This window comes from Perca flavescens, chromosome 15 (assembly GCF_004354835.1).
Source record: "Perca flavescens isolate YP-PL-M2 chromosome 15, PFLA_1.0, whole genome shotgun sequence".
Classification (NCBI taxonomy): Eukaryota; Metazoa; Chordata; class Actinopteri; order Perciformes; family Percidae; genus Perca; species Perca flavescens.
The window spans coordinates 34,351,146-34,373,645 of record NC_041345.1 but is presented as its reverse complement, the minus strand read 5'-3'; the positions used below and the strand labels follow the sequence as shown (position 1 = coordinate 34,373,645).

At 42.0% G+C, this 22,500-nt stretch overlaps 1 protein-coding gene and 1 long non-coding RNA gene across 3 annotated transcripts in view; both read left to right on the top strand.

The window, feature by feature from the left end:
• myl4 (myosin, light chain 4, alkali; atrial, embryonic) overlaps positions 1-15,153 on the top strand; it is a 16,022-nt gene extending 869 nt beyond the window's left edge. The window contains exons 1-9 of one of the 2 annotated variants that reach the window (XM_028598942.1): positions 11,863-11,944; positions 12,225-12,339; positions 12,903-12,930; positions 13,062-13,211; positions 13,662-13,735; positions 13,825-13,924; positions 14,731-14,808; positions 14,884-14,920; positions 14,995-15,153. In XM_028598942.1, coding sequence (XP_028454743.1) covers positions 11,913-11,944; positions 12,225-12,339; positions 12,903-12,930; positions 13,062-13,211; positions 13,662-13,735; positions 13,825-13,924; positions 14,731-14,808; positions 14,884-14,912 — 606 coding nt within the window. In that variant the 5' untranslated portion in view covers positions 11,863-11,912 and the 3' untranslated portion in view covers positions 14,913-14,920; positions 14,995-15,153. Of the gene's footprint in view, positions 1-11,862; positions 11,945-12,224; positions 12,340-12,902; positions 12,931-13,061; positions 13,212-13,661; positions 13,736-13,824; positions 13,925-14,730; positions 14,809-14,883; positions 14,921-14,994 lie in introns of those variants that run through there. The other variant, XM_028598943.1, reaches the window with a different exon arrangement.
• Positions 15,154-20,389: 5,236 nt separating this feature from the next.
• LOC114569827 (uncharacterized) lies at positions 20,390-21,063 on the top strand. Its single transcript, XR_003694428.1, has 3 exons — positions 20,390-20,438; positions 20,580-20,645; positions 20,863-21,063. It is a non-coding gene; the product is annotated as an uncharacterized LOC114569827 (long non-coding RNA).
• Positions 21,064-22,500: the final 1,437 nt, after the last annotated feature.

Genomic DNA, 22,500 nt, shown 5'->3' with positions numbered 1-22,500 from the left:
GAGCCAATAGAATGGACAAATAGAATACCCTATTAGTCCAGGGCCAAATGGCCTCTTTATTCATGTACAGTTGTAATAAAAAGTAATTGTTTCAATAGTGTTGTCAACATAACACTTGTAAGTGGTTTAACAAAATGCTTCTGTCATGTATTTTGATATTCAATGTTTTAGCTTAATTCAATGGTTTAGCTCCTATTTGGTGAATAGGAGCTTTTCTGTTATGATTGGTGACTGCTCCTCGTCAACTGTTCCTCTCTCTTGTGGGGTACCCCAGGGTTCAATTCTTGACCCAATCCTGTTTTCTTTATATATATATTGCCGTTAGGGGCTATAATAGGAAAGCACAACTTATCTTTTCACTGTTATGCAGATGATTTGCAAATTGATTTGCCTATCAAACCGAATGACAGTGTCGCATTAGACTCCCTGCTTAGTTGTATCAATGATATTAAGTTGTGTCTGTCACAAAACTTTCTTAACTTGAACAAAGATAAAATGGAGTATCATCTTCAGCACTTCAGGCACGACAAATGGTCCATCTTTGAGTTTGGGAGCACTGACTTCATATTTTAAGCCAGCTGTCAGAAATTTGGGGGTTACTTTTGAATGCAACATAAAATTTGACAAACAAATCAGCAAGGTTGTTAGAATGAGCTTTTTCCAGCTCCGTCTACTAGCTAAAGTTAAGCCATTCCTTAACAGGCATGATCTAGAAAAAGCGATCCATGCTTTTATTAGTTCAAGGTTGGATTACTGTAATGCTCTCTATGTTGGTTTGAATCAAACCTCCATCTCACGTCTTCAACTTGTACAAAATGCTGCTGCTAGCTTTTTAACAAATACATCTAGACGTGCACACATCACTCCCGTTCTTTACACCCTACATTGGCTCCCTGTGCGTTTTAGAATAGATTTTAAGATTTTATTTTTTGTTTTTAAGGCCCTTAATGGCCTAGCCCCGGAGTACCTATCCGAGATTTTAACCCTGCATGAGCACAGCCGGTCTTTGCAGACTTCTAACCAACTGGTTTTAGAAGTGCCGAGGTCAAGGTACAAATGATGGGGTGATCAAGCTTTTGCAGTTGCTGCCCCGAGACTCTGGAACAAGTTACCCCCTGATATTCGCACAACTACAGATGTCGCTCTTTTCAGGTCTAAACTCAAAACCTACCTGTTTAGAATGTAGTAGTGGTGTGACAATTTCCTCTTCCTGTTTCTGTGTAACCTTTTATGATTTTACTGTTTTCTATGTTTCATTCTTCTTATTGCAAAGATATGTTGTCTATTCTTAGTTCCAGATGTGAAGCACTTTGGATACCTGCTGGTTGTTGTAAAGCGCTATACAAATACATTTTGATTGATTGATTTGATTCAGCCACTTTCAGTTAGAATGTCAGAAAGTAGCTCATGCACGTAATGATGGATTTTGACAGTTTGACAAGGTTTTGTCAGTTTTGTGAAAAGATCGTTGGTTCAGTTGACTGGTTATAACAACACTACCAACTATGCCATCTTCAATCAACTTCCAATGAGTTCCAGGGGTATTAAATGTAAGTACAAAATACTTTTTCTCTTGTGCTTGTGAATTGATGGGGAATAGACAGAGGGAGATTATACCTATAGTAGGGGTGGGCGATATATATCGTCTACGATAATATTGTCGTTGTTGTGTTAACAATGTGCAAATTGACATTATCAAGTATTTAAATTACTTAGAAAATAACACTTTAAAACATGCATTGGAACGCTACACATTCACTAATGTCAACAAAGATGCCGGCGCGCGATTGTGCAACGGCTGCTAGCTCTCCTGTCGGTGTATATTTATACAAGTACTGCCACACTGATCTAATCAATATAGGACTACGATACAACACAGCCGTTACAGGAGCCTTCCAGGTGGCTAATAACATCTCGGAGGACCTAGCCAGACCGGACGCTCCGTGGATTGTTGTCGGCATCTAGCATGCTGAGCTAGATACCGGTAGCCTGGTTGACACCAGACCCTTCTCAGTTGTAACTGAGAGTGGGTCTGGGAAAGGTTCACTGACAGTTCCTTTCCAAAGGGACGCCGCTCAAATGCCTCTGGGCGCCATTGGATCAGATCCCATGTGATCTGATGTATGCTGGGATCAGGAGTAGTTGGATGTGATCTGACTGATGCATGCTGGGCTCAGGAGTAGTTGGATGTGATCTGATGCATGCTGGGATCAGGAGTAGTTGGATGTGATCTGACTGATGCATGCTGGGCTCAGGAGTAGTTGGATGTGATCTGATGCATGCTGGGATCAGGAGTAGTTGGATGTGATCTATTGCATGCTGGGATCAGGAGTAGTTGGATGTGATCTATTGCATGCTGGGATCAGGAGTAGTTGGATGTGATCTATTGCATGCTGGGATCAGGAGTAGTTGATGTGATCTGACTGATGCATGCTGGGACCAGGAGTAGTTGGATGTGATCTATTGCATGCTGGGATCAGGACTAGTTGATGTGATCTGATGCCTGCTGGGATCAGGAGTAGTTGGATGTGATATGATGCATGCTGGGATCAGGAGTAGTTGATGTGATCTGACTGATGTATGCTGGGATCAGGAGTATTTGGATGTGATCTGACTGATGCATGGGATCAGGCTGGGATGTGATTTGGCATGCTGGGATCAGGAGTTGGATGTGATCTGACTGATGCATGCTGGGATCAGGAGTAGTTTGGATGTGATCTGACTGATGTATGCTGGGATCAGGAGTAGTTGGATGTGATCTGACTGATGTATGCTGGGATCAGGAGTAGTTGGATGTGATCTGACTGATGTATGCTGGGATCAGGAGTAGTTGGGTGTAATCTGGTGTATGCTGGGATCAGGAGTAGTTGGATGTGATCTGACTGGCCCAGGTGAGGGATAGGAGCAGTTCTGTATGCTTTCTTGATGTTAGAGTATACATGGTCTAGTGTGTTCTTCCCTCTAGTAACACAATCTACATGCTGGAAAAAGCTGGGGAGTACAGACTTGTAAGGACACCTTGTTAAAGTCCCCTGCTACAATATGTATCCCCTCCAGGTGATCGTGCTGCAGTTTGTTCACTATGGTTAGCAGTGAGCCAAACTTGTGCTAATGTTTGCATCGGGGGCTGTGTAGATGGCGGTGTGCTGTTTTCGTGGTAAATAAAATGGCCTGTATATTACCAACAGGGCTTCCAGGTCAGGTGAGCAGTGCTGGGCAACGATCCAAAAAATGCAGTCCTCCTCCTCTGGTCTTGCCAGAGTTCTTGTCTCGATCCTGCCGGTAGCTAGCTCAGCATGCTAGATGCCGACAACAATTCACGGAGCGTCCGGTCTGGCTAGGTCCTCCGGGACGTTATGAGCCGCCTGGAAGGCTCCTGTAACGGCTGTGTTGTATTGTCAGGGCTCCACACTAACTTTTTGCCTTGGTTGCACTGGTGCGCCTTACTATTTTTATTTAGGTGAACCAGCACAAAATTTAGGTGCACCCAAATTTTTCCTCGCATCGCCGTAACGCTGAATGGCGATACACGATATATAGCTCTGTATTTTTTTACAAAGTGGGTTAAATGTTCAGTTTTAAGTCAAAGCCACTTTTCACAAGCTCTTTTATTAAAACAGATTGTGATTAAAATAAAATGCAAAGACAGGGTTTCCTTTACCAGTTTGAAAATATACAGCTGCAACACATGTAAATGAAAGTTATCTAAAATAAATAGCCTAGGATATATAAAAAAAAATAAAAAAATATATATATATATCTGAGAAAGCTCCTTCATAAGCTTTCAACAACAATAACAGACTGATTAAAAGAGAAAGAGGATGCCCGGATAGCTCAGTTGGTAAATATAGAGGTTTGACTCCGACCTGCGGCCCTTTCCTACATGTCACCCCCCCCTCTCTCTCCCCTTTCATGTCTTCAGCTTTCCTGTCAAAATAAAGGCCAAAATCTTTAGAAAGAAAAAAAAAAAGAACGACCGAAAGACCGAGGGAGTGCGATGGACTAAAGCATATGCTAGGCTACTCAGAGAGTGATGGCTGACTCATCAGCGGCGTTACACCCGTCTTGTGTAGGCTATGAAATGTCTGTATCATCACTGCGCTGCATTTTTATGAATTATGATCCAGCAGGCTCCGTCTTACACGCTATTACTCAACGAACTGAAGTTAGTTGCATTTAATAACTTCTAATGTGTTTTTCACCGTGGCGGCCGCAGTAACAGAGAGTTACCAGCGGAAACACTGGTACCAATACATGTTTCCCTCTCATACTTATAATATATAATAATATACAGCTGTGATAATAACAATTAAAACTGTAGACAAATGTCGGGAGTTTGGACCAGCGGCGCTGTGTTTCTCCATGTTGCAGGTGAGCCGGCCGGTGTGTGTGTGAATGGGGGCGGGGCTGCGCGAAGGAGAGATCCAAACACAGGCATGGCTTTCCAGAAGGAATGGGTCATGTAACGCAACATTAAACCATATCGATATAAACGACATCGCTTCGTTGGTGGAGAGGCAGCGGATGCGAGGACGTTAGGTGCACCGGTGCGACCTAGGAAAAATTTAAATGCGACCAAAATTGGTCATACTCTCGAGCCCTGATCGTAGTCCTATATTGATTAGGTCAGTGTGGCTGTACTTGTATAAATATACACCAACAGGAGAGCTAAAAGCCGCTGCACAATCGCGCGCCGCCATTTTTGTTGACATTAGTTAATGTGTAGCGTTCCAATGCGTGTTGTGAAGTGTTATTTTCTAAGTAATTTAAATACTCAATAATGTCAATTTGCACATCGTTAACACAACAACGACAATATTATCGTGGACAATATATATCGCCCACCCCTACTATAGGTATAATCTCCCTCTGTCTATTCCCCATCAATTCACAAGCACAAGAGAAAAAGTATTTCGTACTTTTTTGAACTCATTGGAAGTTGATTGAAGATGGCATAGTTGGTAGTGTTGTTATAACCAGTCAACTGAACCAACGATCTTTTCACAAAACTGACAAAACCTTGTCAAACTGTCAAAATCCATCATTACGTGCATGAGCTACTTTCTGACATTCTAACTGAAAGTGGCTGAATATCAAAATACATGATGGAAGCATTTTGTTAAACCACTTACAAGTGTTATGTTGACAACACTATTGAAACAGTTACTTTTTATTACAACTGTACATGAATAAAGAGGCCATTTGGCCCTGGACTAATAGGGTATTCTATTTGTCCATTCTATTGGCTCCATTCTATTTTGAAGACTTGTCCTGGCTGCATAAGTCTAATTTAAGGCTCTCACATATAAATAGTATGGGTATATTGTACATTTTCTGAATCATCAGAGTGCCTTGAGTATTGAAGTTGTTGAGTTTTGTGTTCCCGGTGGTCTGTCATGCCCCAGGGATAAAAGAAAGCACACAGTTTAGGCGGAAATTGGGAGAAAATGTGTGTTATTTCTGGTTTAAAGAAGTCATGTGACCTCTGTGATTGACAGACAGATTCAGTACTGGGCTTAAATGAAAGCCTAAAAGCTCCTCTTTCCAACAATACCAAGCACCATATTATAGAATATTGACAATATCCCTACCATGAGCCTAAACCAGATATACACCAGATTTCAAAAACGCAATTTATCTTATGGGGTTAGTAACTTCATGAACTGAAAAAAAGGGATTCGCTACCACCCCTGCACTGCTATCGTGATTTTTCTAGTACTAGGGGTGTATACCTTGCCAAAAATCACTATGAGCCTTTGTCCCCCCAGATGATACCGATGGCCCAAATTTGGGGCCTTGGCTCATGGACTAATAAAACAACTGAGGTCCTCAAGGAGAGCAATATCTTACATCATCAACATCACTTTGTTTTACTTTCTAAGATGTTTGCTTCTTGCAGTGCTAATTCTCTACATCCCCACAGAGCAGGACATGATTCAGCAGCTGCAAACCAAAGCTGTCCTTTCACAAACGGCTCAGCTGGCAGAAACATGAATCTGCAGGTCACTTCCTGAGAGATGCTGCCTCCCACTGATCAAAGAAGAAAAGTACAATGACTGGAACAGATGCTAGAAACTGGAAAATTACATTTTTCTACTATTATTTCACAATTTCACAACAAGTAATTAGGGCCCGAGCACGAAAGTGCAAGGCCACAACGGTGCCTTGCACTGTGTTTTTTGTCAGATTATTATTATTTTTCCAAGTCCTTTGTCGCATTTTTGAGGGCGTTAGCATGCACGAAAACTAAACAAAATTTGCACACCTGTCACAACTGGTGAAAATTGCAAAGTTCTGTAGTGCTTGGCCTCGGGTGTTGCCAGGGGGCTCCATAGCGCCCCCTGACGTGCGCCTTAATTCCGAAAAAAGTAAGAAGTTAATATACCAACTTTTGAGGGAACATTGGTCTCATCTTGAACTGCATGGAGCTATTTTTAGAAAAAATTACAAAATTCAAAAATTTCCATAATCTTGGTTTTCGTGCAAAAATCTTCATTATACGAACACTTGTTTGAGGACTTTAGGATGCACGAAAATTCTCAAAATTTTGCAGCCATGTGCAGAATATTAAACTATTTCATCTGAATACAAATTTAGGCCTGGGAGTGGTATGGTTGCTCTATAGTGCCACCTAATTGGTTTTAGCCCTTGGGCGCATTTTTGACGGCCTCAATATATACGAAAACTCACAAAAATTGGCGCCCACATAAACACCTGGGGGCTTTTTGAGACTGTATAGCGATTTGGGCCATATCTGTAAGCGGGCTCCATAGCGCCCCCTAAGGCGTGGAAGGCCTTAACGTGGACATAGTTTCTCCAATCTTCACCAGACTTAATACCCATATTGCTTTAATCATCACAGACATATTTCCCATTTACCTTGATTAGCTCCGCCCAACCGGAAGGCGGCCATTTTTAATTATGCATTTTTCAGGTGTTTTACATTCTTTCGAACTCGTCCTAGGCCGTGATTTCAATCTTCTCGAATCTTTGCAGGTAGTATCTGTTGCCCTCATGACGAAAAGTTATCCAGAAAAATTTGATAGTTAAAAAAATGGGCAAGTTATAGCAACTTCCTGTCTAAAGAGGAAGTTGCCTTATCGTGGCAACAATTATTCGGATTGCCGCGAAACTTGACAAGTTTGTTCCTCATGGCCAGTTTAGCATCTTTGCCAAACCTGGCGGCAATCAGCCATTAGATGGCACTGTTTTAATTTGTATTTATTAATCAGCAAAATATTGAGGAGGAGGACCAACTTCCTGTAGGTGGGTGTGGAAACAGGAACGGTTGTATCTTGCTAACGGCTGTTCCGATGGACACAAAATTTAAAACAGTTGTTCCTCGTGTGCTAATGAGGCTGTGTGCTAAATATGGCAACAATTGGCTTTTAGATGGCACAGTTTTAATTTTTTTAATTAGCAAATTCGCTTTGAGCGAAACCTCCTTTTTTTAACTCCTCCGAGAACGTGAGTCCCATCTGCACAAAAATGTGCACGTAGACTCGGTGGACCCTCGTGACAAAAACATATCAAAAGAATTTTGATAGCTAACACAATGTGCAAGTTACAGAGCACCAACGTCCTGTAGGGGGCTGTCAAAACAGGAAGTTGCGTATCTTACCAAGACATATTCCGATTGCCACCAAATATGACACAGTTGTTACGCATAGGGGCTTGAGCATCCATGCCAAATTTAGAGTGAATCGGCCATTAGATGGCACTGTTTATTTATTAACTATTCACATCGCAATATATGGGAAACCTACTTTGTCTAACTCCTCCTGGGCCGTGAGTCCAATCTGCACGAAAACTTGGATATAGACTTGTAGACTTATATCAGCCTTCCCAAAGCGAAACCGGACATACAGCTCCTCCGTGGTGTATTGCTCCAGTGGCTTGATACGTTCAACATACACCCTTTGACGGTATCCTCTCCTGGCAAGGTGGTGGTGGCGGTGGACACCACCACTTTGCCACCAACACCTGCCATGTAACTGTCTCTGTGAATCCTCTGAGAAAGGCTGATTTATATGGCTGTGTAGTTGGTCATTTCAAACACACCTATTACAACTGATTGGTTTGGGCTTGTGTTCAGTTGAGGCAATTGGACCTAAGGCCTATAATTGATGAACAATGTTCACTATAGTAAAGCAACGGAACCATGGACTCAAGAAGCTGTAACTTCACTGCTGCTGAAACCAATGCACTACTAGAGGGTGTTTGGTGCCATTATGGAACAATAGTGGGAAGTTTTAATTCCGTTAAGGATACCAACATAAAGAAAAATGATGTTTGGACTTTAATCACAGAAAATGTGAATGCCATAGGGTCTGGCCAGAGGAGGACCACAGACCAAATCAAATTGCAGTGGAAGAATCTTAAGGCCAGGGCAACAAAGGACCATGCTGAAGCCAAAAACCCACAAACAGGCAACAAGCCATTTAAGAGGGGAGATTACACAGATGTGGTCCTCGACATCATTGGAGGTGAGAAGTCGCAAGCTCTCCATGGTATTCAAGGTGTTGTAGGGGATGGCGAGCCTTGGATTGAGGAGGAGGAGAATCTGCCAGTTCCTCCTGAGGCTGATCCAGAGAGCGTATTTATATTGAATCTCAGCTCTGTTCCTGAGGAAGAAGCTGGATCCTCATTGGTTGAGCCAGTGGTAGTTGCCACAGGATCTCAGAGGAAAGGCTTGAAGCGCCCTTCATCAAACAAAGATGATGATTACAAGGCACTTCTGCAAAAAGAGACTGAAAGGGCAGAAGCACAGCTTCGTCTGGCAGAGGAACAACTGACTCTGACCAAACTGCAGCAAACCAAGGCCAGACTTGAGATCCGCCTCCTAAAGGCTACGCTCAGACAAGCTGGTCTCTCCAAATCAGATGAGGAAGTCTGAAATTGTGGAGTATTTGACATTAAGTCTTTTTTTTAATTCAATACATCTATATTTGAAACATGTTATAAATATCCTCAATGTACAGTGTTTGTGTTGTAGGTCTCAGATGAGCAGACTGCTGGAAGAGGATGGGGTGGGGTTTTTCTTTTTAGTTATTTTTTTTAAATGTGTGTGTGTTTTCATTTCAAATATGAATAAAGTTATATTGACCCCACAATGGCTATTCTACTTGTTGCTCTTTATATATCTATAGTTCTACATTGTGATTTCCTATACTGTTTGAGCACTGGTTATCCAGATTTGGTGATCCTGAAAAGTTCCTATACAGATCAGATTGATCCGATCCGATGTTGCTTTGAAAAACTGCCTCAAAAGTAAGATGGATTACGTGATCACGGATCGCAAAAAAAAGGATTACTAAATCTGGATCAATTTTATCCAGATTAGACCTTGTGACGTCACAAGAGGCTGTGTCCTGGACGGACGTTACATCCCCTGAGATGGCTGCAAGCACAGACAGCTATGGCTCTATCCGCTGGTATAATTGGGAACTCCACCCCTCTGTGGCCAATGTTCCCACACAGCTGTGACAAATCAGGAGCTGATGAGCTGAAGGGTTTTTAAGGGATAGACACACACTTAGAGAGGTCTGTGTGTGGTGGGGAGACACGGTCTCCAAGCTGGGCTCCCAGGAGGACAAGAGCACTGTGCTACTATTGCCATGAGGAATATTCAATATTCAATAAGAGTTGGAGAGACTTATCTGTGGAAAAGACTCACTGTTGGAAGTGTTCACCTGTGGAAATACGTGAACAAATATACTTTAACAAATACATTGTGGATATTTTTGAAAACATCAAAATAAAAGGCTAAATGTCCAGTAGTTAATGAATGTTCAGGGTTCTTCTACATCTGAGGAGAGAGCAGCATTTCCAAGCCCTGCTTTTCTGAGGCAGATCTGAAGTCTGGCTTTGGTTTGCTGCAGTTGGGTCAGCTTGATTTGTTCCTCTGCCAGGACAATCTGTGCTTCTGCTCTTTCAGTTTCTCCTTTAGACATGGGGACAAGATCATTTCTATTTTTATTTTATTTTTACTTTACTATACTGAATAGCTTAATTGGTAGCTTATGTCTACTTTATCTACTTTACACTGTTACAACGGTTACACAAGTCAAGAGCAAAATATAAATAAAAGTATACACTAAATGATACAAATGTATTATTTGACTAATTTTAAAGTTTTACTACATTTTCTTCATGGAATCCACCTTGAAATCCTACCCCCTGTTGGGATCAGGATAATCCTGTTTTTTTGGATCAAAGTTATCCAAATCCTACTGACAAGTTTGGAACAACACAAACTGAAGGTTTGATCCAGATTAAAACTAGGATTGGATTCCGTAATCTAATCGGATTTCAGATTCCTTCTTTCCCTTTTGAACAAACCATTTTCAAGATTTGATCCAATTGATAACCAAAATCCGATCAGTTTACCTTTGAACAACTGGCCCCAAAAGGCAGGTTTGATCTAAATCAAATGTTAGATTGGATTACATGATCTGATTTTAGTTCGGACACCATGGGCCAGTTGTTCAATGGTAATCTGATCGGATTTTGGATCAAATCTTGAAAATGGGTTGTTCAAAAGGGACAGAAGGAATCTGAAATCCGATTAGATTACGGAATCCAATCCTAGTTTTAATCTGGATCAAACCTTCAGTTTGTGTTGTTCCAAACTTGTCAGTAGGATTTGGATAACTTTGATCCAAAGAAACAGGATTATCCTGATCCCAACAGGGGGTAGGATTTCAAGGTGGATTCAATGAAGAAAATGTAGTAAAACTTTAAAATTGGTCAAATAATACATTTGTATCATGTAGTAGTAGTAGTCATGTAGTATATACTTTTATTTATATTTTGCACTTGACTTGTGTAACCATTGTAACAGTGATAAAGTAGACGAAGTAGACATGGGCTACCAATTAAGCTATTCAGTATAGTAAAGTAAAAATAAAATAAAAATAGAAATGATCTTGTCCCCATGTCTAAACGAGAAACTGAAAGAACAGAAGCACAGATACTCCTGGCAAAGGAACAAGCTGATCAAACTGCAGCAAACCAAAGCCAAACTTCAGATCTGCCTCCTAAAAGCAGGGCTTGAAAATGCTGCTCTCTCCTCCTCAGATGAAGAAGAACCCTGATCCTGCTTTATTTTGTTACCTATCGGACATTTAGCCTTTTGTTTTGTTTTTAAGACATTTTCAAAATATCCACAATATATTTGGTAATGTATATTTGTTTTTATTTGTTGTAACTCAGATGAGGGGTCATAAAAGAAATTATGAATGGAAGTGGATGGTTATGTTATTTTTGTGTTTTGTCTCAAAATAAGAAACACTTACAGTGAACCCATGTTGGCTCTCCTACCTGTTCTTTACTTAGCTGGTAGCCCACATTGTGATATGTTGTCCCATTTAGAGCACTGATAATCCGGATTTCTTAATCTTGAAAACTGTATATATGGATAAGGGTGATCCAATCCAATGTTGCTTTGAAAAACCGGCATAAAAGTAAGATGGATTACCTGATCCTGGATAGCAAAAAATGGGATTTCCAAATCCAGATAATTTTTACCCAGATTAAATGTTTTGAACAGCTGGCCCCATGTTACAAAGTGGTCAGTGACCGGACCGTGTGAAGTTTCCTCATTGTTCAGTAAGCTGACAATAACCGTATCATCAGCAAAATTCACAAAGTGTCGGTTTTCAGTCACAGAGCGACAGACCAAAGACCAGAGAGAGAGAGAGAGAGAGAGAGAGAGAGAGAGAGAGAGAGAGAGAGAGAGAGAGAGAGACAGAGAGAGAGAGAGAGAGAGAGAGAAGAACAGGCTGTGTGAACAAGAGCACAGGTGACAGGGGGAAAGGGAACACAAGGAAACGTTTGAGAAACCTAGAGGCAGGGCTGTCTTTTTGACAGAGATATAAAAGTTGATGTGTTTTCTATTTTAGGTGGTCTCAATGGAGAGGAGTCGTTGTGTCTTCTATTTAAGGTGGTCTCAGTAAATGTGTGTACTGTGTGGGTTCAGTAGAGAATTGTGGAATTTATTTCAGATCTATTTGAAGTTTGTCTCTATGCAGTAGAAATCCTAAGAGGATCATTTGTTAGTTAATTCTCTGACCTTAAATGGGCCTGATAGACTGTGAGTGTGACGGTATTTAAGCCGACTCACAGAGGAATATCCTCTCTATCTATCCTTTTCCTCTCTGTCTTCCTGCATTCACCTTCTATTATCTGACTCTGTTCTATATTTTCTTTCCATCCTGTTTTAGTCTCCATCTCTCCATGATGGCACCCAAAAAAGTAGAATTGAAGAAGGAAGCAGTGAAAATGTCTCCAGAACCAGAAACTGCTAAAGAACCGGACTTCGACCCACAAAGCATCAAGGTCTGTCTCTCTGTCTGCTTGTTTTTACATGTTGTCCCTTTAGAGCTTAAGATGACAAAACAGAAGTTAGTTAAGACTAAAAACTTACTCTTCGAATGGTCTCACAACAGCCCTGTTCTTAAGTCTCTGCACCAGCTGCCTGTAAAATACAGGATTCAGTTTAACATCCTCACTCTCACATACTGATCATTGGTCAGGCTCCTGCATGTGGCTGACCTACTGCAGCCTTATTAATCAGCTCGCTCTCTGATGTTCAATCTTCTATGTGTTCCTTAACTTTAAGCTTTACTGTAGAGTCCACAGCAGCGAGACTGGAACTCTCTGCCTCCTCTACCATCTGCTGTTTCTCTGGACTCTTGTCTTACCCTTAAAAGGCTTTGAGTTGACCTGTCTGTACATACTGTATTACTTTGTGATTTTCTATAAAAACATTTTACTTACTTATTAGAATATTAACATCTGGTCGGGGTACAAAGAAGTAACTGACAAATCATTGATTCCTGTTATGTAAAGAGCTCATTCATCAGTATGTGCTGATTTCAGATCAGTGTTTTCTTTTTCAGATTGAGTTCAGCACTGATCAGATCGAAGGTAAAACACACAAACACACACACACACACACACACACACACACACACACACACACACACACACACACACAAACACACACAGTGTTCATATAATCTGTGTGTGTGTGTGTGTGTGTGTTTGTGTGTGTGTAGAGTTTAAAGAAGCCTTCCAGCTGTTTGACAGAACTGCAGAGAATCAGAAGAAGATCTTGTTCTCTCAGTGTGGAGACGTGATGAGAGCTCTTGGACAAAATCCGACCAACGCTGAAGTCCTCCGAGTGCTGGGACGACCCAGACCTGAGGGTACAAATTCTGCAATAACATTGAACAACATAACTTACAATAAATAAACATATTAAAGTGTTCTCACTTCTGCTGCTTCCAGTATTCTGCTGAAAAATTATAAATAAGGTAAAACTAATAAAGAAAATCATTACCAACATTCTTTTCTTGAACAAATTGAAAATTGAACTGAACATGAAAGGCATCACTAAAAAAATAATCACATCTTAAAGTTCAGTTTTCTGCTGATACTTTCTTGCAACTAACACAAAAAAATCTGAGTGTCTTTCGTGATTGCGCCAGTTGATATTGCGACAATGGTGAAGAAATTATATATTGTGCAGCTCTAAAACAAATATATATATTTTTAAAATGATCCACTTAGCAGGCAGATAAACTTAAGATCTTACTGTGTTCATAAGATTTCAGACATTATGTAACAACATACGTTTCTCTTCTCTTTTGGAACAGACATGGACAGTAAACTGGTGGACTTTGAGACCTTCCTGCCGATGCTACAACACGTGGCTCAGTCCAGAGACAAAGTACGACACACAGAGTTCAGAGTCCAGTCTATGTCCAGGGAGTTATTTAAAGTATTTACTTCTTAGCCAATGTGTGTGTCTGTTTACAGGGGACATACGAGGATTTTGTGGAAGGCCTGAGAGTTTTTGATAAAGAAGGAAACGGGTCGGTGATGGGTGCTGAGCTGAGACATGTTCTGGTCACTCTGGGTACGATCATCTCTGATTCTGAATATGTTAAAAATAAAAACCATTCATGAAAGGTTAAGATGTTTATTTCTGAACAAGTGAAGTTAAGAGAGATTTTTTTGCTCAAAAGCATGCAAATGGAACAACTTATAACTTTTTATATAATCACTCTAACTTAAAGTCAGTGTCAATGTGTAACACGTAACATATCTACTGTGAGAGTAGACAAGAAAACATGTTGACTGCACCGGGAGCAAGTAGGATTTATTTTTTTGTTGGGATAATGCACATTAATCAACATTTCTGTAAATGCACCAGTGTTAGCGAGATGGCTAATTTTCAACTGTAGTCCTAGTTACCCAGCATGCATGTGGCATGTGCTGTGCCATTCCTCAGAAGCTTGTTTTAAAAAAAGACAACAAGGCCTAAAACAAGCACTAAATGCTGAATATGTGGCATCAAGATAAAGGATTCTGGTTCACAAGCATCTAATTTTGTTCGACACCTGTAAACTCTAACTGCACCCTTATAGGTTAGTAAAGACATTTAGCTCAGCTACTGTTAGCTTGCTTATTGTTTTAGCTACAACCTATGGGAGGTTAACTCTGACGTCATTCACAAGATGTTATGAAAAGATGAATGAGCGTTATTATACTGTATATGGCTATGCAATGTTATGAGCAGTGTGGATGCCACGCAGCAGTTGATACAACACTCCTTATAACCACCAGAGACTCGAGATTTGGACTCTAGCATCTCTGGTTCACACAGCCTAAATCCACACTGAGCATGCTCAGATGTTCTGTTTAAATGTTGTGTGTTATCAGGAGAGAGGATGACAGAGGGGGAAGTGGACAACCTGCTGGCAGGACAGGAAGATGCTAATGGATGTATTAACTATGAAGGTATTGCACATAGTCAATAAATACAAAGTGCTCTCTCAAATACTGGCTGATGGGAACTGTATTTATGTCTTTCAGCTTTTGTCAAGCACATCATGGCTGGCTGAAACAAAATGTGAGTGAGTTTATCAATTTGTTTCAGAAATAGAATCTTGTTTCTGTGATACCAACCCTCTCTGTTTGTTTCAGGTTCCTACTCAGAGAGAAGTTCCTGCTCTTTCCATGTTGGCGGTTTTGTTCTTATCTTTAAAATGAGAACATCTTACATCTGAAATTGTTGCTTTTTTGCAGTAAACAATGTTCTGTTCAGTTGAGAATCCTCTGTTACAATAAAACTCAAGGTTTTCACTTTGTGTATTTACCAGGGGTGTTTCAAGGACTTGAGGAGATTCGGTGATTAGCCCGGACCCATTTAAATAAACTGAATGGGTTAGGGGGTATGTAAAAAGATGAAGACGCACCATGGAGACCATGGATGTAGAAAACATCTCGAGCACAAACCAGGCCACATCCACACAACCAAGCGACCCTGCCCCCACAGAGGGACCCCAGTCCACAAACAATTTGGCATCTAACCTCTGTTATATTAAACTTTAATGAGATAGGAACAAGTGCTTCCAATTTGGTTCAAAGACCCTTTGTTAGAGCTGTAGAGATGGAGGGGGCTTACCATGGAGACCGCATGGGATCAGCCCGGAAAAGGAAATCCAGGCGTACCACGGAGACCACGTGGGGTTGCCCAAAAGCCCAAGTGAAGGCATACCATGGAGACCACATGGGATTAGCCTAGAAATGGAGATAAAGGCACCACGGAGACCACGTGGGGTGAGCCAGAAAGAGTCAAAAGACAATAAAGATGGACCAAAGGGTCTTTGGTTTGGGTTATGTTGAAAACCAATTGGTTATGGTTAGGCTAAAGAGCACTTGGCTATGGTTAGATTAAAAAATCTTGGGTTATGGTTAGGCTAAAAAGCACTTGGTTATGGTTAGATTAAAAAATCTTGGGTTATGGTTAGGCTAGAAAGCATTTAGTTATGGTTAGATTAAAAAATCTTAGGTCATGTTAGGCTAAAAACCACTTAATTAAGTTTAGGTCAAGAGCCAGAAAACATTATCTCTGGGTCCTATTCTGATTATGTCCTACAAACAGTCTTTCACACATTCTTATCAAGATTTAATGCGAATTGTGGGACACATCATCAGCAGTGGACCTCAGAGTCATCAGGTGTTTCGGCCATTATCACTGTACACCTTCATCCGAGGGTGGCCCTCCAGAGGTTGATCAGACCCCGGAGTGTGTCCCATAGCCAATTGGAAACATTTGAGGTTAGTTTTATATTTATTATTTTTATTATTCACAGTCTAGATATAACAATACCTTAGTAAAGTGAAAATGATCATAAAATTAGATGCATAAAATATAAAAAGCAATATTTCTCACTTACCACTGGATCCACTTGAACCTCTGAAAACAGAATAAGGTCAAACCATGTGATCACTTCCTGCGTTCCATACACCGCTCAACTACAGGAGGCACTGTGAAAGTCCAAAAGGACGTGAACAGGCTGTGCTGTGATGTCTTCACCTGCGCCAGTCTGCTGTGGGATGGTTTAAACACTAAAAACCTAAAAAGGCCTTAAAGTGTAAAAGGAACACTAGGAAGGAAGCACACAGCAATATAGATCAAATTGGTGTCGATTAGACATTAGTATGGCGGTGAAAAGTGAGTAGAAAAGGTGAAAAATCACTCCAATCTATTAAGTATGCATCTGTGGGCGTGGCTAAAGCCTTTTATGCTCCAATGGGCTTTTAAAGGGCCAGAAAAGAGTGGAATTATAGGAAATTGAGTTATAAATTCCACTGTATACAATCATGGAGGTCAAGTGGCTGTAGGATAGTGTGGAGCAGTATACAGATAACTTAACAGGCTTTTGTGGGAGCGGTCTGGAGCTCAAGAGCTGTAACCATGCCTTACAAGGCCTAAAGGTTCGTGAGGAAACTCAGGTGGGACTATCGTGCCCTCCATCAGCCGTGCATGTCCACACGCAAAGACAGCCAGCAATGAGGAAATCCTCAAGCTAACAGAGCTATGCTACAGCAGGTAGAGATCACCAAGACCGCAATATGCCACAATGCCACCAAGTATCCGTCACCAGTCCAGGAAAATGCAAAACATTGCTTAATGAGTATGTAAGATCCTCCAACATGACTGTGATGATTGCATTCAGCAAAAATGCTATTAGCAAAGTGGCAATTTAATGCCTGGTGTAAGTGGGTGGAATCCATGCGAGGGACAGAGCCACAAGGCGGCCGATGCGGTCGGTACGGGCTGGGTAGGGGGTATGTAAAAAGATGAAGACGCACCATGGAGACCATGGATGTAGAAAACATCTCAAGCACAAACCAGGCCACATCCACACAACCAAGCGACCTCGCCCCCACAGAGGGACCCCAGTCCACAAACAATTTGGCATCTAACCTCTGTTATATTAAACTTTAATGAGATAGGAACAAGTGCTTCAAATTTGGTTCAAAGACCCTTTGTTAGAGCTGTAGAGATGGAGGGGGCTTACCATGGAGACCGCATGGGATCAGCCCGGAAAAGGAAATCCAGGCGTACCACGGAGACCACGTGGGGTTGCCCAAAAGCCCAAGTGAAGGCGTACCATGGAGACCACATGGGATTAGCCTAGAAATGGAGATAAAGGCACCAAGGAGACCACGTGGGGTGAGCCAGAAAGAGTCAAAAGACAATAAAGATGGACCAAAGGGTCTTTGGTTTGGGTTATGTTGAAAACCAATTGGTTATGGTTAGGCTAAAGAGCACTTGGTTATGGTTAGATTAAAAAATCTTGGGTTATGGTTAGGCTAAAAAGCACTTGGTTATGGTTAGATTAAAAAATCTTGGGTTATGGTTAGGGTTAGGAATGATAAATTTATCACGATGAAACCCCCCGCTTCGTCCGACGACTGAGCAGTTCGATAGGGAATCAAAGGCAAGGGCACGGGCCGGCGCATGTCAGTGATAAGTTCTTAATTCCAGCAATATCCAATAAGGTTTTTTCATTTGATTCACAATCTCATGTTTCTGTTATTGTCAAATCTGGTACGGATGTTCCAAGGTGCCAAGGAGGAGGGGTCTGGCATTGTGCTTAATTTTTGGGAACTTTGGTAACGGTCATGTCGCTTTATCTGCAATAGGGTTAGGGTTAGGGGGTTAGGGGGGTTAGGGTTAGGGGGTTAGGGGGGTTAGGATTAAAAAACAAAGGGGCCCGAAGCCGAAGGCTGAGGGACCCTGAATGCACTCACTACAAGTGAAGGCAGTCTCCGCCCATCCCCACCCATCCAAGGGGGGTCTCACAAGCAACTGCCCCTCATGTAAAAATAAACCAAAAGGTCTTAACTTTTCTGTGTCACATTTGGAGAAGAAACACTTTTTAATGAGCAATAAATTGCTTAAACAATACTATGTGTTATCGTTATATACCAGGTGAGTAACAACTCTTTTCTCCTGTTATTTTCTTTATCCACAGAATCACTCATGTTGCTGCAACTCAGGTAAGTATTGTATATACAACAACATGCAGTAAATTGCTTAATTGACCTTATATATTGTCACAGCACATCAAGTAAGTAAAAACTTTTTTCTCCTATTTTTTTCATTTTTTACAGGTACTCTGTGGCAACTGCATCCCAGGTAAGTAACCAAAGTATGTATAATAAATGTATATCTTACACTAATATTCTTTTAATTTTGCAGGTGAGTAAATTGAATTTATTGTTAGGGTTAGGGGTGAAAAAATGAAATCCTGCTGCCGTAAGGCAGCAGGATTGAAGCACGAACCATGGACTTTAGACTAATTCCCCCCTATCCTATCTCTCATTTAGGCCGTTGGGCAGGTGTGTGCCCAGCTTTTGGATCCAAAACCTCTCCATTCTCCTACGTTGCTGGACCGACCATGCTGGATTGGACTCCAGGATGGTGGCCCTGAGGTTGGTCCAGCCGTGGTCCACAAAGTGTTGGACTAAGGGGATGTGTAGATTTTTTTGTCTGTTTATATTGTACCTGTGCTGGGTAAATCTGGTCAATAAAGAGTTCCCTGATTCCCCCACATATTGCTTGGAACATTGTGAGCATCTAATTAAATAAATAATATTTTTCTGATGTACAGTTGTATTATTTTGGGTTAAGAAAACCTCTTTTGAGCTCTGATTCTGTACAGTTCTGTACCTCCTGTAGAAATCCCCTGTGCCCTAGTCCTCAGGGCTTGTAAAGGTCTGAGTTTAGCCTTGACTAAAATGTCCCTCAAATTTTTGTTTTTCTGAAAGCTGCAATGAGCCTGTGGTCCTTCAGAAAAACACTATTACCTCAGAGGAAATAAAATTATACTTTAATTTTTTGACCAATTTCACATTTTCTGCAGAATATGTTACAATAATGGGCAGGAGTGGGTCCAGACAAATTGGTTTAGGCTGAGTGAAAGTCCTCAAAGCCTGCCATAGCATGGTGCGGGAGTACCCCCTAGTGGCCAATGCGGAGAATAGAATTTTGGTTGCTTCTTTGAAATCTGTTATCCTGGTGCATATTCTTTTGAACCTCAATAGTTGAGATTTTACCAGACCAGCAAAGGTATGGCGTGGGTGGTGACTGGACCTGAACAACAGCGCATGCGTGTCTGTTTTTTTAAAAAAGACTTTGACATCCAGTCTGTGTGTTGAGGAGAAGTCATCCCCTTTGAAGGTCGTCGTGTCCAGGAAATCAATTGAGTCCCGATTAATGGTTGAAGTTAATTTTATGGAGTCCCTCTGCCCATTTAAGGTAAGCATAAACTGTTCAAAATCCTCTATCGAATATTCCCATATGCCCCATATGTCATCTAAAAAGCGGAAATAATATAATGGTTTTTTGTCACATGCTGCTAATGCTTTTTCTTCCCATTCGGCCATAAAAATATTAGCATAGGCAGGAGCGAACCGTTTCCCCATCGCTGTCCCCCTGGTCTGTAGGAAGTATTGGTCATCGAATTCAAAATCATTTTTGGTTAAATTAATTTCCAGGAGTTGGAGCAGCTCCTTCTCCGGTCTCTTGCTATTGGGGTATTTCTGGAAAATATTTCTGACAGCCAATAATCCTTCTGCGGTCTGTATATTGGTGTACAGCGCTGTGACGTCGAGGGAAAAGAGAAAAGCTGATGGCGGAACTATAATATTTTTAATAATTTCCACAAAATGGAACGTGTCCTTAATGTAGCTTTGGTGCAATATCGAGAGAGGATTTAAATAATAATCTATGAATTCCGCCAGCGGTAGGTCTCGCTCTCACAATCGGAGACAACAATTGGGGGGGATGCAGTAAGGGAGGCTCCAAGACTCTCTTTTTTTGTGGATTTTGGGCAAGAGGTAAAATCTACGCATTCTGGGTTCTTTATTTCCCTGGAGGTAGGTCATTTGCTTGTGGTTAATAAATTTCTTATTATATAATGATAAAAGAATTTTATTTACTACAGGTATGGTGTCTTTATAAATGGGTCTGTCTAGTTTGGTATAGTAATTTTGATCGTTAGGCTGTCTGTGTCCCTCCCACAGATAATCCTTCCTGTCCATGAGGACCACTGCGCTCCCTTTATCTGCAGGTTTTATCACTACTTTTTCATTTAAACTCAACTGACGGAGTGCTTCAGTTTCCCATTTGCTAAGGTTGGATTTAGTCCAGCCTATTCTATAGTTTTTTTGAAAATATTCATTATCCAATTGTGTCAAATTGGTGATTTCAGGAGGGAGCTGTGCAGCAGAGGGAACCCAGGTGGACCTGGGAATGAAGGGAAGGTGTACAGAATCTGGTTTGTTATTATAATAAACAGACAATTTCAATTTCCTATGATAATTTTGCAGGTCAAGCTTAGTCTGATCTTTTAAACATTTGTGACTAGACCTGTGGAGAGAGGGAATAAAAGTTAGACCTTTGTTTAGCAGCATGCTCTGTGCTGCTGTCAGTCGAAAAAGATTCACATAAGTTAACTACAGTGTTTAACCCTGCTCTGTTTTCACCACTTACAGGGTTATGGTGTTTAAAAACTGGACCCAATGATGCAGCATACTTTCACCTGTTTGTTTGGTCCAGTGAATGTAGTCACCCTCCACATGAAAGCTGCTTCTGGGGAGCTGAGGGATGAAGGTATGGTTATCTTCAATGTACCTGTTTAAGCGTCTCAGATTGTCTTGTTCTGCGGGTGGCAGTTGCCTGCTAAAGTCCAGCAGGACCACAAAGATCTGTGCTGCAGGGAAGGCTTTTTCAGCCATCCCAAAGGCCCTGTCCAGCTGTGGAATGGTCACTGTGTCTAGATCTTTGGCTCTGCTATTAATGCCAAAGGAAAGCACAGCTCTTTCCACTGACATAGATACTGGTGTTTTGGCCAAAATGCTCTCAGCATGTGCAAATGTGGCCCCTGGGTAGCTGTCCACCTGGATATGGTTATGTGAAAAAGGTGGTAAATTGGACAAGTTTGAATCCCCTAAGAAGATCCAGGGCTTCCTTGGCTCCAGTGTCCAGTCAGTGTCTTTGTTCCTGGTCTGGGCGTGTCTGAGGGGCCTGTTCTCAGGGCTGGTTGGAGCAGGAGGGGATGATGTGACCAGGGGTGCAAATGGGAGTGTGCTCTGAACTGTGGGTCTGGATGAGGGGCCCGTTCTCATGCCAACACTGTGTGGGGGGGTAGTTGATGTGTTATCTTCTGTGGTTTTTGGTTGCAGGTTTGGGAGCCTGCGTTGAGGCCTCTGCTGCAGTGGCGTGTCCAGAACCTGGATCACCGGTGAGAGGGCAGCAGGTGAGTGTGGGGAGAGGGGGGAGGAGGAGAAGGAGAGGGGAATGGGAGAAGAGGGGGAGGTGGGTGTTTGAGGGAGAGGGGCCTCACATGGATGAGGATCCTCGTGTAGGGAGATCAATTCAGCCTCCTCTACCTGTTGTTGCTGCTGCTGTGCCTCTGTCTCCACAGCTGTTTGTGTGCTATGGGTAGCCGTCTGGGGAGCTGGGTGGGTCTCTGGTGCCCGCTGTGCTGGGTTCATCCTCAGTGTCTGCCACTGTGTCATGATCTGTGGGACTCCAGGTTGTGGGTCTGGTGTGGGGGCAGGAGCTGCCATTTTCAAAAACTCTGTGATGGCAGAGCTAAGGTGTCTTCTCCTCACAGGCTGAGGATTTGGCCTGGATAACGCTGGGGCTGAAGGAGGGCGTGTCTGTGAAGGAGGAGGAGGAGGAGGAGGAGGAGGGGAAACTGGAGGCTCTGGGTCCCGTGTTGGAATTGGCCCCTCCGTCCTCTGAGGGGCCAAGGGTTGCGCTACCAACCCCGTCACAGGTGCAGTCTGGGTCTGTTGGGCGTCCTGTGGTGTAACTCTAGGGCAGGTTTGGACAGCAGCCTCTATCCTAGCATGCACTGCATCTAAGAGTTCCTGAGATATTTTTCTGCCATAGTGGCTGCGGGACCAAGCAGCTGCTATTTCAAAGTTCTTTTTCCAGTTGCCTGCCTGAAGTTGCTGCAGGATCTGGAGGTTATTCTCTATATTGTCTTTGTAATGGTCCTCTAAAGTTGCTAGTGTTTCATGTTCCCAGATTTTTGCATTACCCATAATAATGTTTTCTGTTGCAGGGTTTGTATCTGCTGGCCTAATGGAAACAATAAGGTTCTGGGTCAGCCTGGCTATGGC